A 15,572-nucleotide genomic window follows, 5' to 3' on the forward strand; every position below is an offset into this window, starting at 1 on the left:
GACTCGTCTCAACCAGAAGGTTTAACCATAAACTGTCTTGGTCTTTTATCACAGCATGGAATCAGCATTTACGGCATAGAGTCAGTGTCCACGGCAGAGAATCAACAGTCACGGCATAGAGTTAGCATACACACAATGTTTGATAGCAGCATCATCCATCTCCAGATTTTTTTTTCATGCAGCCCGCTTCCTCAAGCTAGACAAGGGTTCTTGGGCATGAGAATGATTGAATTGTCTGGTAGGCCTTAGATCCATCGATAACGCCTAAGCGGCTGGCGGAGAATTTCTCAAACTACGCACCCGCGTCTTCGCGTCTTCGTGTCTTCGAGGGGGATCAAAGATGCGGAGAAGCTCTCTAGTCGACCAGAATTGCAACCTCCCGGCATCTCATCTCATCGCATCTTGAACTACTACGCCAGGCGGGCAGGCACAGACGCACCGGCCCAGCGCATCATGGCACGATAGAGGAAGCGTCGCACTATCTGTGCTCGTCCGCCTCGCACACGACTCTGATCGATCAGTGAGGCCATGCGATCATACCTATCGAGTCTGTGGGGCGAATCGGCCAATATTTCATGGGTCAATTTTTTTACTCTCCTTTTCGCACCAGACCCTTCCGAGGTTGGTGACACTTCACGCGTCCACAACGGTGCTGAGCAGTCTGAACCTCATGCGAAGGAAGATCACGCTACTTCTCCCGTGGAGGAGCATGAGCATCACTTTTGCGAAGGATTAGCGACCCAGCTTTACTCTTGCACCGCACCACTAAGGTGTCGCTGTATTCGAATGTCACCACATGTCGTCTTTCCATTAAACTTTAACGGCCGACGGGTAAGAGGCTCGTCGGGCACGAGAGACGCGTCCACAAGGTTCAGGGTCACAACACGTTCTGCAGAGGATTCGCTGCGCGAAGTCTCAATGCTATCGAAAATATGCAGTGTCATTTGCTGACATCTCCTTATCTCAGGAGAACAATAAAGTATCGGCTCTAAGTTCTCAGAACTGACTTACCACGCAGACAACATGGCTACCATTGCCTTGCGATGCACTCTAATCTGGCATATAACAAAACCCGTCCTTTTTGACTGGCAGAAAAACTCTTATTGCCTAATCGACACGCACGGGTGCAGTCGGTCCTTCTTAAACCCTGGCCTGCGAGATGGCTACCACTGCCGGCAGGGGACCCTGTGTCAAAAAATAAGCTTCAGTCAGACCGTCCCGTCAACCTGGCCCTCACCAGGGTGAAAATGGGGCTCTCTGCTGTTCAGGTCGATAAAGAAACCATACAATCTCGTAAGAGGTGTTTCATCTACTACAACAAAACCTTTTACGCCGACATGACTACGAAAAACTATAACTGTCTGCTTCCTACGGACATCCCCATCTGTGGGTGTCCTGGTCTTTGGGTTGGTAATTGCAACATGCAACACGCCTACTATTCGCAGAACCGTATTCCTGGTGAACACAATCCTGCAGGATACAGACTCATGGTCGAACGAACCAACGTACTGCAGTTATCTCCGCATCTCCCCAATCATCTTACACCAGATACGGAAACTCTGACTGCCGCTGTTACTACATAGTAGACACATTGTAGGATCACCACACTACGCACACCTCGACTACGGAACAGCTCCATACCGGTTGCCTGGGACAGTGCATCCTCACAAATCTCAAAAAACAACCAACATTGTCCAGTGGACCATGAATTCCTCTCCGGCGATCCCGTCGGCCAAGCTTCAGGTGAACCTCGGGACATCCAAGGGCACCTATGTAATTGCAATCATAACAACAGCCTCAGCTTTCAGCCACCAAACATCAAGCTCATCGAGAAGCTATAGCCATCATACCACCCCCAGATTTCCCTGCGTCTCCTAGAGAGAAAGCTATAGCCAGTCTGCCGTCCCAGCGATCCTGGCAGACGGAAAAGCCTAGATGTGCCATGCTCCGCCAACTTCTACTTCCTGTTGTTCGACTGCTTGCACATGTAAACAAATAATAAATACTCTGCGCACTGGGAGCGAGTCACTTGAAGATGATCCTGCCTGCGCTCCGTCTTGTGTCACTTGTCGTGCTGTGCGCGCAAAGCTTGTTTTCCCGCTGCACAACTCGCACGGGGCTGAGCGTCCATTAGAAACGTGCAGGCTCATACAATTGATAATGCATCATCATCGGTGTTTGTTATTATTGTTATTGTTTCCTCTTTCGAAAACTGCTGTTGCAGTATCATCTCGAGATGCGTTATCAGGACAAACAATTCTCATCTTGCGCGCGCTGCTGATATTCATCACGTGTCCCGTTTAGCTTTCCATAGCGCCAACCAGACTTTCGTGTTCATCTCACCTCATTTACCAGTGTTCGCATGGTGGACTTTTGAGGAGCAGCACACAAGCTTCCCTTACTCAAACTCAATTCAGTTCACGAGTGTGTATGCCTGTCAGGTACCATCTACTGTTGTTGCGCATGTCACTTTCGCATTAAGCAATGACACTCATGGTCACCTTACAATGCTTACGTTATGACCATGTAGTTCGTTTATGATACTCCTAGCTAGAGCATTAGAGCCAAGGGATCATCTGACATTCTGACACGTTTGACAGTGACACTCGCGAAGACTCTTGGTGGGCTAAGCAAATACGTAGGATCACAGCACAAAGCAAGAACAACTGCCGCTCTCCTGCACGCCAAACAGATATAGGGATCGTCGTCTCTCTTGTCGTAGGATCCGGTTCCGAGGCGTGGAAAAAAAACAAGGGCGTACCGGAAGGACTGTGCGCTGCGCCGCGCCCGGCCGCAGGCTAAGCTTCCAGGGTCAGTCAGCGCCCACGGTTGACCAAGGCGCGGCTGCAGAGATCGGCTGTTAGATAACCGCTGTGAGATATGCATCTCGACAGCATCGTGAAAGGGCTGTGGATGGTGAATGCGGTATCTTGAGCTACTAGGCTACTACGTGCGAAGAGGCGGAAATGTTTGGGTCGTGTCTATTGCTTCTGGCTCCCTATCACGGTCGGTGCATGTAGCCAAGAATTGGCTCTCCAGTGTCAGCTGGGCAGCGTGAGCCATGGTACAGAGCCACTCGTGTTCTCTCTCGTGTTCGTATCGCGGACGAGGCGTCTGTAACACGGCAGGCACCGTTCTTGGAGGCCTTTGAAAGGTCCTGGAATCACGGAGAAAAAGTGATCGTGGCTAGAAGCAGCAGGTAAACTATAAACCAGACTCTATTACGTTCGCATTTGAGGACGGAAGAGGAGGTTTGGTTTCTAGACTAGTTGCCGCATCGGAGGAATTGCAGGGTCTTCGGAAGAGGGGGACATAGGGCCTTTGTATTTGGTTGAGTGGTTGCCGCGTGCCTCGCGGCGTCCGAGTCGAAAGTCTGGTTCACGGACAGGGGGTGAACGTGGACTCGGGAGCGGAGTCGGGTACCGTTGATTGAAGACACGGTCAAAGCCGTTGCGCTGGGGAGATTTCTTCGGAACAGAGTGCGGAGAGATGTCTCCATCGCTATAGGTTTCTCCGGATAGCCATTCTGAGAACAGATGGGCATCGGCTGCAAATTTTGGCTCGACTACTGAGTCTTCTAGATCGTTCGTGTGGGATTTGCCGTTCGATGTACGGTAATCGTTCTTAACACAATGATATCTCTCTCTCTCTCTCTCTCTCTCTCTCTCTCTCTCTCTCTCTCTCTCTCTGTGCTGGGCGTTCAAGGTGTAGAGAAGATGTAATCGAAACTGTGGAGATGTGCAATAGCGAACATGCTGCTCTGTCGGCGCTGAATTGGCAGTCATTCAGTGAGAGAAAGATGAAGAGTCAGTCTAGGCTGGACACAGAGGTGATAACAGCAGAACGGTCGAAGACATGGGTATATGTCGTGACTACCAATTTGCATGTGCTGGAGCTTGTCTGATTCACCCAACTGACCTTTTTGAAGCGAAACGATGAGCTTCGGTCGGCGGCTGCAAGAGTCGCACGTCGGTCGATCGTCCAAAGATGATACCAAGGTGAGACAGGGGCCAAGACGTGCACCTGCGGCTGCGGGCGAGCCTATCCGGGTGTTTGCCCACATCGCTCGCTCGACGAAACCCTGGGAAAAACAGGATGACCTTTAATCTTAGATGCATAGTGGACTTGACCATCATTAGGCATCCTATACCGCGATAATGAGATGGTCTTTCGGCGGCTTAGATCAGAACAAAGCTTGGTATTCGGATATGTTTTTCGAAGCAACAAACGACTTCGATTATAATGTTTGGGCGAGAGTCAACAACGTTGCGTGATACCACTATTAATTAGTGGACCATGGCGATTCCCTGAAGATACTTGAGTCGCACAAACAAAGCCGTGCTGGCGTCTTCGATATTGACAACTTAGATACTATTTACACGCCCATAGCCTCCAGATGCTGGTCGACGATCTGTACCGGTGGACAGTTCTTGAGTGACGTCGAGACTCTAGACTACTCCGTGTGGCGTTCCGTAATGCTCTCATGAACGTGGAGACATGGTCAAAGCCAAGAATATTGAAGTCTGAAGACCTTGCCACATAGAGAGGCTTCTTGCAGGATTTGTCCTTAAAGACCCCACTGGACCGGGCAGCGTTTAGTGGCCCTGCATATGTCTGATATGCATAGAAGAGGACTTCTTTTGACAAACGACACTCAAAACGCATGAATATGAGCTCCCAATCTGAAGAGCCGATGCATCGTCGAGACAGGCGAGCTGTCAGGTCGATGATGAGCTTTGGGATGGGTGTGTGTTGTGGCGGATGCTTGATGCAACGTCTAAGACTGCAAGGAAATGAGTGCTCATTGGCGAGGACACGGCTGAACGTCGGAGAGGCATTTGGGCACTTTTGATTGGTTATAACTGCTTACTCTCAAACTCCGTGAGTCTCAGGCCCATCTCAGCATCAAACCGATACCGTTTCCATACACAACACCTGGAAAGTTCTGCTGCCGACCTGCCTTGCTCAGATAGGCGTAGTCATCTCACTCCGAGCGGCTCTGGTACGACTAACGGTTGTTCTGTGTATCAATGTCTTAACGATCCTCATGAAATGGTAGCTGAGACAATATGGCCCTCACATCGGGTTTCATAGGCCAAGCATCGGCTTGGGGTGCTATAGAGGTGTGTAGAACGTCAAGTATCGCCAAGGTAAACTTAAGTAGGTCGGCTGCCTATTACAAGAGCTTCTGTTTTTCATTCTCTTTTTCAACGGTCAATTCGAAGGACTTCCTCCGTCGGCGGTCACATTCCTTTCCTTGCTTGATCTTCTTCTTCGATCAGATTGCGTTGAACGTGTCTGTGTCTGATACTTGTATAATCCCCCGCTAGCCGGAAATACCTTCGTTTTTGACCATTCTTCCTGCTGTTACTCGTCATCTCTTGCGCCGGCATCATGCAGTTCACGACAGCAATTTCTCTTATACTTCTGACGGTCAGCGTCGCTGCCCAGGATAGGGGCGGAAATGGCAACAACAATGTATGTTACATCGAGTGAAACGAGGAAGAATGATTGTAGTAACGTGCTCAAACGGCAGAATAATAACCAGAATAACCAGAACAACCAAAACAACCAAAACAACAACAACAATAATAATAACAATAACAATAACAATAACCAAGGCAATGGAAATGCACTTCTCCTACTGGCCGACAACGTACAAGATGCTAGTAACAGCGGAGGTGTCGGAGCCGAAGACGGCCAGGCTGATTCACAAACGTCAGTACTCCGTATTCAGAGAAACCTTAACTTCTTCACCACTAACAGCAAGCAGTGACCCAGCGAACTTCATCAACGTATGTACTGGAAAAACCAAGACAAACGGCCAGCAAGTCCAGGGAGGCTCTTGTAATGGAATTCGTACGTTAAAGGCAATCTGATATATGGGCTTTGCTGACTTCTATAAAGCCATGGGAGATATACCGTCCACCGCGAACATGGTTTCAGGCGTCATCGTCAGCCCTCAGAATGGAGAGGATATTGCCGCAGACACAGACATTACATTCTCCGCACAAATCCAGGGCCTCGTGCCAGGCTCTTTCACAAACCCTGACGATACATACTATGCTGCTCCACAAGCTCTTCAGGGTGGTAAGATAGTCGGTCACACTCATATCACGGTTCAAGACCTCGGGAACGATGCAAACCCGCAGACACCTCCAGATCCGACAAAGTTTGCTTTCTTCAAGGGTATCAATGATGAGGGTAATGGCAACGGTCTTCTGAGTGCCACTGCTGTTGGCGGTCTCCCTGCTGGCAACTACCGTGCATGTACCATGACATCGGCGTCTAACCATCAAGTACGTGCCCAAATACCGCGCTGCCTTATGCTCCATATTGACTATAATTTAGGCTGTTATCATGCCAGTCGCCCAAAGAGGCTCTCAGGACGATTGCATTCGTTTCAGCGTTGGAGGCGCCAATGCTGGTAACAATAATAACAACAATGGTCAAAATGCAAACAATGGCCAGAATGCAAACAACGGTCAAAATGGTAACAACAACGATCAAAATGCAAACAACAACGGTCAGAATGGAAACAACAACGGCCAAAACGCGAACGATGGTCAGAATGCAGACCAAGGCCAGAATGCAGACCAGGGCCAAAATGCAGACCAGGGCCAAAATGCAGACCAAGGCCAGAATGCAGACCAAGGACAGAATGCAGATCAGGGCCAGAATGCAGACCAAGGTCAGAATGGAGGCCAAGGCCAAAATGGAGACCAAGGTCAGAATGGAGACCAAGGTCAGAATGCAGATGGCGGCCAAAACGCAGGTGATGGCCAGAACGCAAACCAAGGTCAGAACGTGAACAATGGGCAGAACAATAATGCTCAAAACCAAACAGGTCAAGGTCAAGGTCAAGACAATGGCTTTGGCGGCAACCGCTTCGGACGCGGACGCGGTCGTGGACGCGGGAGATTCTCCACTCGTCGATTCATCGCATAAGCGGAGAGGAATACCGAGTGACCGGTGGGAGCTACTGTTAATGAGAGCAGGAGCCATATTTGAAAAAGGTTGTTGAGATAGAATCGAAGGGGTTACATATGTCATGGGATCGCATGGGGAAAGCGGCGGAATGCTTGCATGAAAGCATTGTTTCTGGGCCATGCTCTTGGCATTGTCTGTGGTCTGTCCCACTGACAATGTATGTATGAATACAATGAACACAATGTAGCTGTATATACCAAGTCCGGGTGCATCTTAAGTGACAATGCTGTTGAGACTTGGGTCGATCTTTACGTGAGACTTTGTGCTCTGAGCGTAGCGCTGGTCAACAAGGGGATGATGATACGGAATGGGTAATTGCAACATTGCAACAATTCGGCCGTCCAAGCACGTACTTCCACTCCAAATGGCTGATCCTTGAAATCTCTTTCGACTCCTTTGTGTACTGGGAGCCTCGACCATATTTACACTGATCTGACAAATTCAACTTCCCAGCTTTGAGGACCTCCGTCTATCAGATCATTCGACTCTGTCATATTTCACTGAATGCTGATATACGACTAGCAAGACACTTTCAGAATTTTCTCTATCTAAACTTCCCATGATGTTCTGTGCGACTTTTGGATTGGCAAGCTCGTTCCTGGCGTGGAGAATCATGTATCATATTTCTAGCTTAGCTCAAGTATTTCATAAAGGCATTCTATAAAATTGCTTTGCACAGTATACTGGCAGTGGGCAAAGGTCACAAGATGAGGCGTATTTACAGTGGCTTTAGTATGTGTATCATGGTAACATGGACTACCAAGTCACTGCTCCTCTACGGCTTCCTCACTTGCCCCTGCTAGCACCTTCCCAATAATATCACAGCCCTTCCTAATGGCTCCTCTCTCCTTCCTTCCACTCACAATCTCTCCTTTCCGAACCACCTCACCCACGAAATACTGCAATCCACTCGCCAGGCCTGGCGTCTGCCTAACCTCCGTAAAGACTTCCTTCAACACCTTATGTTCCCCAGTCTTCTCTTTACCAATTTTCGCTGCCTCTTGAATGACGGTCACGAGAAGTACTTCTACAAACGAACTTAGCTTCGGCTCCAAGTACGGGAATTCGATAGTTTTAAGACATGTCAAGGGCAGTGCTTGTGTGGCAATCAGCGAGCCGTATGTCTTAGCGAAGTTCACAATCCGTGGCATGTCAAGCACATCACCACCTTCATCGGCTTCAGCATCGTCATGATCATCTTCGTCCACACTCATTCTCTTCACCAAGTCCCACAGCGCAAACTGAAACGCCATACGTATGCGATGCGTAGCACAGAGTTTTCGCGCGACGATAGTGTAGAACGGGTTGTAGGCTGTCTCCCCTCCCGCGCACGCGAGAAGTACGCGAGGAATCTCGGGCTCTTGGGCACGCTTGAGACGTAGCTTAAGCAGACGCGTGTGTGCATCTTTGTAGTCTGCGGCGGACATTATAGACGTGAAGATGGCACGGCGAATGGATGTGTTCATGCGCAGGGCGCGGGCGAGAGTTGGGAGGTCGGATGGGGTTGTATCGCAATCAGTTGTGGTCAGGTCGGCGGGAAGATCGAGTGTCAATGGCTTGGTTTTAGATTTGGAAGATGATGACAGGGTATCTTCGGTTGAGGTGGATGTGGGAGTAGCCGCGCTGTCATTCCCCTTCCAGCTTGCGCCAACAAGCCACCATTTGCCCTTCTTGTCTGTGTTGCGTATATCTGACAAGCCGATGCGGAGCGGCTCAGTGGCTTTGATAGACCTTGTGTTAAGTGCGCCAAGTTGTTTCTTCATGCGTGTAGTGTGTTCTGCGGTGATGCTGGAGGCTGTTAGGCCGGTCTTCATGCGATTATTTTTGAGATTGTTGATGGTCTCGATCATGAACTTTGTCCGTACGGGTAAATTGGCTTCCCCGGCTTCCGACACTGATTTTTGAAGTAGGAGAACAATATGTTTCAGCGCTGAGGGGTCGTCTTGTCGGAGCTGATGGCCCGACAGCTTGACCATGCGCAGTATAAGCTCGGTATGGAGGTCAGTAAGCTGGGAGAGAAAATCCCGGAGATAGTCGAAAATGATGTTGCTGCCAATCACTTGAAAATTATAAAGCTCCGACATGAGTGAAATAAGATTGGAAGGTTCTTTCCCTGTCTCGGGAGTATTGGCGTTGTTTCGGTAGGACTTATCAAATTCGGCAACGAGTCTTTCCACGAGCTGTGCTCCAAAATCCGTACCGACGACTTTGTATACAGCTGTGATGAAGCCAGCATGAAGAATTAGGAAGGTATCATTGAGAGTGGTGCGATCGCATATAAGTGTAAGTAGGAGATCGATGAGCGTGGTGGTAACATATTGCCGCGCATTGTTGAGGTATACGTTCTCGATGTCTTTGAGAATCGTAGGGAGGTTGGCTTCAGAAAGACGGTTCAGTAGACCTTGAACTTGGCGACGAAGCTGGGTAAGGGACTCTGCCTCGGACGAAGGAGGTTTGCGTAGAGAAGGGGGAACATATTTCTCTGACGAGAGAGTGGCGGAGACTTGTACGGGTGCAACATAAGGGTTTTCTCGTGGTTTTCGTTGGGCCTCAGGTTCATCTGATGTCTCTGAATCAAAGCCTGAAAAGTCGTCATCCACAGCGCTATCTTCAAGCTGTTCTTCTGTGTCAGGCTCTTCTGAGCTGTGCTCAGAGTCAATGGATTCGTCCGAATCAGCCTCCTCTTCGAACTTGGACTTTTTTGCTTTAATCTTAGCATTTACCTTGCGCTTCTTCTTCTCAGATTCAGCTTTTCGTCTCTTGCTGGCGAGCCATTCCTCGTCTTCAGTGCTGCGCTTTCTCTTCGAAGGCTGGGTGTCGCTGTCGCTACCACCGAGTCCTTCTAGAATAAAGTCGAGCCCATCGTCATCTTCCCCATTCTGTGCCTTCTTCCCTCTGTTCCCAAGTTTTCTCTCAAGGGCAGCAATTTCAGCATCCTCCTCTTCCAGTCGCCGCTTCGTCGAGTTTGGTATGTCCGGACGAGAAACCACTTTCTCGCATTCGGACTCCGACTCCGACTCCGACTCTGACCTGGATCCTGTTGACCGCGTACTACCTTCCTCCTGCTCTGTCTCATCTTCGCTATCAGTATGTCGTGTTGGAGCTTTCGTGATCTTCAGTATTGATTTAGGTTTGCTATTCGTCGCTACATGTGGAGGATTTCGGACTCGAGGAGGTGCATCGTCTAGGGATGACTCCTCTTCTGGGCTGGCAAATCTTTTTGGCGTGGGCTTTGGTAGCCTCTTAATTTGTTTCTTCTGCACACGTTCTGCTTGCCGTTTTGCCTTACGTCCGTTTGCTCCTTGGTAATTTTGCCTATTACGACCTGAACCAGCAAAGACTATAAACAGTCAATAAACATTCACGATAATTGATCAGTACCATCACACCTCCGACTTGTTGCAAAAGCTCTGCCGGCAGCTTAGGGCCGTCAAATTGGCGTTGGCGCATTGCGATGTGAAGTGTCAAAAGGTCTCAGAAAAAAGTTCGGAGGTCTCGCCCAACTCCGCAAGCGACTCCCTCATTCCGCCCCACCAACCGACCGCCTCTGACGATAGTAGCAGCCAACGCGTACAGATCTAGTGCAGCACTTTGACCTTGGTGTGAGCACGATCAGTTGAGAGTATGGCGAGCATACATATGAGTAATGAAGAGGTGTGGAAGTCTAGCGTGATAGTCCATCTTGCAACAGTGCTGATCCAAGACAGTTCTTCACGAGACTGGCAGAGCTCTTCGATTCGAGACGTAATAAAGGGCATGGCACAGTCTTCCTGACACAAAAGCGCTGTATGTACTGAACGTGATATGTGTAATGGATGAAGTCTAACACATCATAGTAACATACGCTTTCGACGACGAAACAGACTTTCCCCCATCAGCCGAAAAGGTCAGCGATGACCCGCTATGGGACTTGCATCCGCCGCACCCTGTCCCGGTTCTCATTAGAGCAACAGATGGAGCATCTAAGGAAAAGAGAAGAGATCGAAAGAAAGATGACAAGGTCAAATTGTCAACGATAGTGCAACCAGATGCGCTGGACAGTTTCTATGTGCGGTATGCAGAGATTTGCAAGACGGGAATGTCTGCATTGAAGAAGAGAGATCGAAGCAAGAGAAAGAAGGTGGCGAAGAAGAAGAAGGCCGGAGGTGTGGATGATGGCAACAAGGCATAAAACTCTGAGGCATTCACAAACATCGCCAAAGCAAAGCGATGCATATCGTGCTAGCCTTGCTCGAAATGCAATACTGAAGTGCTTCGAGATAGTGCAAACTATTCACTTCGAGGAAAATGGTCGGAGATTATACATGGACGCCAAAAAGATTCTATGTATGACTCGCCCTAGCATATTGCCTGATATATAGGAGCTCTAATACCCGTCGAAACTAGTAAGCGGAAATGGCGAGCAGAACCACCATCAAGCTTTACTTTTCAAGAACCTTCTTAACAGAGCTAAGTTAACCGGGAGCGGCTCACCCATCCAAGTCGCAAGTTGCGAGTGGTCGCGGATGTCGTCTCCAGTGTTTGGATGAACAAGAGCTGATAGTGGACCACGGTTGATTACCAGCCACGGCACGAAAGCACCAAACTGCTCTGATCTGCAATCAGCAACTGTCAAGTAAGACTTAAGCTGTGACATATCTACCAGGTGTGAAGAGGTTTACTTCGAACATGCCGGTGTAATGTGGTCCGATGGGCTTGTCCCATGGCTGATATATCCTCAGTTCCGGAACTGATTCAAATTTAGTGATATACGTGGAAATTTTGGAGAACACACATTCACGCCTTATCCTTTCCCACAGTTCTTTCGCGAACTTGGTCTGTCCTTCATCACTCTGGAGAAAGTAAATATGAACATCAAAACCTCCACGCACTCCGTTGTCTATGGGAGAAGTGAATTCTGAATATGCTTTGCTCTTGACTCCAGTCTGCGGATTCTTGAACGATTTACCATCATCGTTTCGCTCACTGTGACTATTGTCAGAATTACTGATGTATGAACATGCAATCATGTTCAACGTACTCTGGAAGAGCAGGAAGATTTTGGTATCCCTCCAGGGGAGAGGGGTAGGTGTATAGACTCGGGTCACTCATTGTGTATAGCTGATAGAACTAATGCTGAACGAGATGTTGTCTGGCAGGATTCGTGGTACTCTTGGTGACTATTATGTGCGAGCAAAGACCCGTGCGTTACTCGGTTTGTCAGCGGAATTAGGAAGATCTTGCCCTGGTGGGATGTGTTCAGAAGTAGTCAGGGCAATCTTCGACTACAATAACAACGTTGGATGACATCTGGAGACCGGCGTCGTGGTTTGTCAGGCAGTCGGCCACAAAATGCGCCCGGTTATGCGTTGGCCTTAATAATTGCGAAGCATTCCTGGAAAATCACGCGTCCAAAGTAGCATCTGAAGTAGCTTTATTACACTCATATTGCGCCGGTCCATTGACGTCTGACGGAATATCACAGCTAAGCAAGGACATACCCTTTAGACAAGGCTGCGATTTGCAAGACCATTGAGACCTCAAGGTCTTGATATTTGTACCCTTTCCTTTAAATTGGAAATATCCACCAGTTTTGCGTGGGTTGGGCACCAAAACTAGGGTTTTATGCCTTACAGCCTTACGTGCAGTGTGCCCCTCGTTCCAGAAATTATGACTCCGCAAACGGTCTGTGTGTGTCATTTGCGCCCACGGCTATAAGTCAATTGACCTGGACCAGGTTTGACTTCCACTACATACACCATGGCCGACAAAACCTACTATGTCGACGAGACTGTCGGCAAGGATGAAAGCGCAACTGAGGGCACTCAGTTGCTACCATTCCGCACTGTACAAGCCGCTTATCTCAAGTTTGGTGACACTGCCAATTATCTCGTTCGAAAAGCCACTGAAGTCGCCGAGAATGCCGCTGAATCTGCACCCGCTGACTGGCAACCTGCGGCAAAAACAGCGTTGAAAAATGCCAAGAAGTACGCTGAGCAACTGAAGAAGAAAGAAGCCAAGGAAAAAGAACAGCTGGAAAAGAAAGCAAAAGAAGACTCTGAGCGAGCTAAGGTGCTCGAAGAAGCCAAGAAAGTGGTTATCACAGAAGACCCGAGCTTACCAAAGGCTATCAAGATCAAGCTCCACGAAAAGGATCCTGCTTCAATCCAGCTACGCAAATTTGGAGACAGTAGCGACACTAACCGTGGGACACGGGTGAGGGTGTTCGGAAGAGTCCACCGTGAGCGCAAACAGAAAGATATCATCTTCATAACATTAAGAGACGGCTACGGACAATTGCAATGTATCATCAACGCCCCTCTTTCGAAAACTTATGACATGCTCACCCTGACGCGGGAAACATCTATAGAAGTACTCGGAGAGATGTGTGAGGTTCCCAAGGGCAACAACGCACCAGATGACAGGGAGCTGCAAGTCGACTTCTTCAAGATTGAACCAGAGTGGAAGGCTGCTGGTGGTGAGGATGCCATAACCAACAGAGTCAGCGCAGACACCGAGCATGCCACACTTCTCAACCTACGACATCTAACGCTAAGAGGTGATACTGCGTCAAGTGTCATGCTAGTTCGAGATACTGTCGAATTTGCATTCAACCAAGTCTATCGCGAACTCAAGATCCGTAAAGTCAGCCCTCCAGCGATGGTCCAGACACAAGTTGAGGGCGGTGCCACTCTATTCAAGTTCGACTATTACGGAGAACCTGCTTTTCTTACTCAATCCTCTCAACTCTATCTCGAGACCTGTCTTCCATCCATGGGCGATGTATACTGTATTGAGAAATCATTCCGTGCTGAGAAGTCCCTGACGCGGCGTCATCTTTCAGAATACACTCATGTCGAAGCGGAACTTGACTTTATCACCTTCGATGACCTACTGGAACATCTTGAGCATGTAATGTGCCGAGTCCTTGAAGTTACACTGGCTGACGCCGATACTGCTGCACATATCAAAAAGCTCAACCCCGATTTCAAGATGCCAGAACGTCCCTTCATGCGTATGCGATACTCAGATGCCATCCAGTGGCTCATCGAGCATGATATCCCCAACGAAGATGGCGAGCCGCATAAGATTGGAGACGATATCGCAGAGGCAGCGGAGCGGAAGATGACCGATATTATCAACCGACCTATCTTCCTTACGCATTTCCCGGTGGAGATCAAGGCTTTCTATATGATGAAGGACAAAGAAGACAAGACCATCACTGAAAGTGTCGACTGCCTCATGCCAGGTGTAGGAGAAATTGTGGGAGGTAGCATGAGGATCTACGATCTCAAGGAACTCAGTGAGGCCTTTATCAGAGAGGAAATCGACCCGACGGAATACTATTGGTACACTGACCAGAGAAAGTAAGCATAGTATCAAAGAACGATATATTCGGGCACATACTGACATGTCTCTCTAGGTATGGCTCTTCTCCCCACGGTGGCTATGGTCTAGGTCTGGAGCGATTCCTTGCATGGCTCTGCAACCAACACACCGTCCGGGATACATGCTTGTATCCTCGATACTTCAAGCGCTGCAAACCTTAGTGGATTATTAGCCGCTTGTTGCCCTTATCTCTGCAAGATGTGTTGAAAACCCTATACATTAAGCAAAATGTCATATGTGGAATTATGAGATAGACTAAATTCAAAACTTGATACACTACCTCCTATAGCTGACTACCTGTGATTGGCAACGGCTAATTTCAAAGTCCTAGGTAATCGAATTATTGAGTCTCAAGCGTCAGCGCAACGAGAGCCTGCTCTTTGCAACAGAGTTGACATCCTAGTAGACCAGGTCTCGAAAGCGTTGACCATGCAGCTGTACCTTGGTATGTACTGTGCTGTGCTCCACGAACGAAATACAGGATGTCAAAAGCCCCCGTGGACCTTGCTTCCCTGTCGCCATCAAAGTACATGAACTTCTACCACTGACCCCAAACGATCTCACCCGACGCCAAACGACCAGCCAACATCAGTTGATCAACAAGACATCCACTATTTTCATCAGTACCCACCACCCCCTCAAACCCAGCCTATTGTTCAGTATCCATTTCTCGCAGTACAGCGACTTGACACTGACCCAATTCGTCTTCCTCTTGACGCATCTCCCCTGTTCCGAAACCTCTATGACATGCAATGCCCCACGACGTCTCTCTCAGACACCTTTGCAGAAACCGTCGATAAATTCGAAAGTAGACCTGGTGTAGTCGTCAACGACGTATGCGTCGCAGTCGCAAAGCCGACGCGAGGAATGGGTCTTAGTTACGCTGGAGTGGTATAATGTGGAGTGGAAACGAGGAGCAGATCGAGCGAAGAAGCCAAAATGAAAGGACAAACATAGATATCATGCTTGAATAGTGAAGTAAAGGACACCCCTCGAGAGTCGTCAATCCGTGTCTGTGGTCTTGAGTAAAATGAAGAGATGGCGAGTATGAGTAGTCTCTTCAATGTCAGTTCCCTGTGGCACTGTAATGGTTAGGCACCGCTTAACTGTGGCCGGGGCCTTGCAAATAATTTAACAGTTGCCACAATTGGAAAAGGCAAAGGAAATGGTGAAGGGGGGTTGTATATCAAATTAATCGTTTCCATTCAGTATAT

At 48.7% G+C, this 15,572-nt stretch overlaps 6 protein-coding genes across 6 annotated transcripts; 3 read left to right on the forward strand and 3 right to left on the reverse strand.

Moving 5' to 3' along the window:
- Positions 1 to 3,073: 3,073 nt before the first annotated feature.
- Positions 3,074 to 3,987, reverse strand: EJ05DRAFT_271863 (uncharacterized protein). The gene has a single exon (XM_033740366.1). It carries the CDS (start codon positions 3,783 to 3,785, stop codon positions 3,261 to 3,263), a length of 525 nt encoding a protein of 174 aa, XP_033602538.1. The 5' UTR covers positions 3,786 to 3,987; the 3' UTR covers positions 3,074 to 3,260.
- A 923-nt stretch (positions 3,988 to 4,910) lies between these two features.
- Positions 4,911 to 7,212, forward strand: EJ05DRAFT_271874 (uncharacterized protein). The gene is made up of 5 exons (XM_033740367.1): positions 4,911 to 5,478; positions 5,537 to 5,718; positions 5,774 to 5,859; positions 5,908 to 6,299; positions 6,352 to 7,212. The coding sequence occupies exons 1-5, from the start codon at positions 5,395 to 5,397 to the stop codon at positions 6,946 to 6,948; spliced, it is 1,341 nt and encodes a 446-aa protein (XP_033602539.1). The 5' UTR covers positions 4,911 to 5,394; the 3' UTR covers positions 6,949 to 7,212.
- Positions 7,213 to 7,595: 383 nt separating this feature from the next.
- On the reverse strand, positions 7,596 to 10,454 carry EJ05DRAFT_536271 (uncharacterized protein). The gene is made up of 2 exons (XM_033749305.1): positions 10,380 to 10,454; positions 7,596 to 10,330 (listed from the first exon to the last, which is right to left on the reverse strand). The coding sequence occupies exons 1-2, from the start codon at positions 10,438 to 10,440 to the stop codon at positions 7,755 to 7,757; spliced, it is 2,637 nt and encodes an 878-aa protein (XP_033602540.1). The 5' UTR covers positions 10,441 to 10,454; the 3' UTR covers positions 7,596 to 7,754.
- EJ05DRAFT_271917 (signal recognition particle, SRP9/SRP14 subunit) lies at positions 10,412 to 11,387 on the forward strand. Its single transcript, XM_033740368.1, has 4 exons — positions 10,412 to 10,461; positions 10,554 to 10,644; positions 10,698 to 10,776; positions 10,827 to 11,387. The coding sequence occupies exons 2-4, from the start codon at positions 10,615 to 10,617 to the stop codon at positions 11,159 to 11,161; spliced, it is 444 nt and encodes a 147-aa protein (XP_033602541.1). The 5' UTR covers positions 10,412 to 10,461; positions 10,554 to 10,614; the 3' UTR covers positions 11,162 to 11,387.
- Positions 11,118 to 12,359, reverse strand: EJ05DRAFT_473998 (uncharacterized protein). Its single transcript, XM_033743509.1, has 4 exons — positions 12,011 to 12,359; positions 11,765 to 11,955; positions 11,633 to 11,719; positions 11,118 to 11,580 (listed from the first exon to the last, which is right to left on the reverse strand). The coding sequence occupies exons 1-4, from the start codon at positions 12,079 to 12,081 to the stop codon at positions 11,405 to 11,407; spliced, it is 525 nt and encodes a 174-aa protein (XP_033602542.1). The 5' UTR covers positions 12,082 to 12,359; the 3' UTR covers positions 11,118 to 11,404.
- EJ05DRAFT_508667 (asparaginyl-tRNA synthetase) lies at positions 12,283 to 14,710 on the forward strand. The gene is made up of 2 exons (XM_033748024.1): positions 12,283 to 14,336; positions 14,393 to 14,710. The coding sequence occupies exons 1-2, from the start codon at positions 12,730 to 12,732 to the stop codon at positions 14,517 to 14,519; spliced, it is 1,734 nt and encodes a 577-aa protein (XP_033602543.1). The 5' UTR covers positions 12,283 to 12,729; the 3' UTR covers positions 14,520 to 14,710.
- Positions 14,711 to 15,572: the final 862 nt, after the last annotated feature.

This window comes from Pseudovirgaria hyperparasitica (genome assembly GCF_010093815.1).
Source record: "Pseudovirgaria hyperparasitica strain CBS 121739 unplaced genomic scaffold EJ05scaffold_4, whole genome shotgun sequence".
Classification (NCBI taxonomy): Eukaryota; Fungi; Ascomycota; class Dothideomycetes; order Acrospermales; family Acrospermaceae; genus Pseudovirgaria; species Pseudovirgaria hyperparasitica.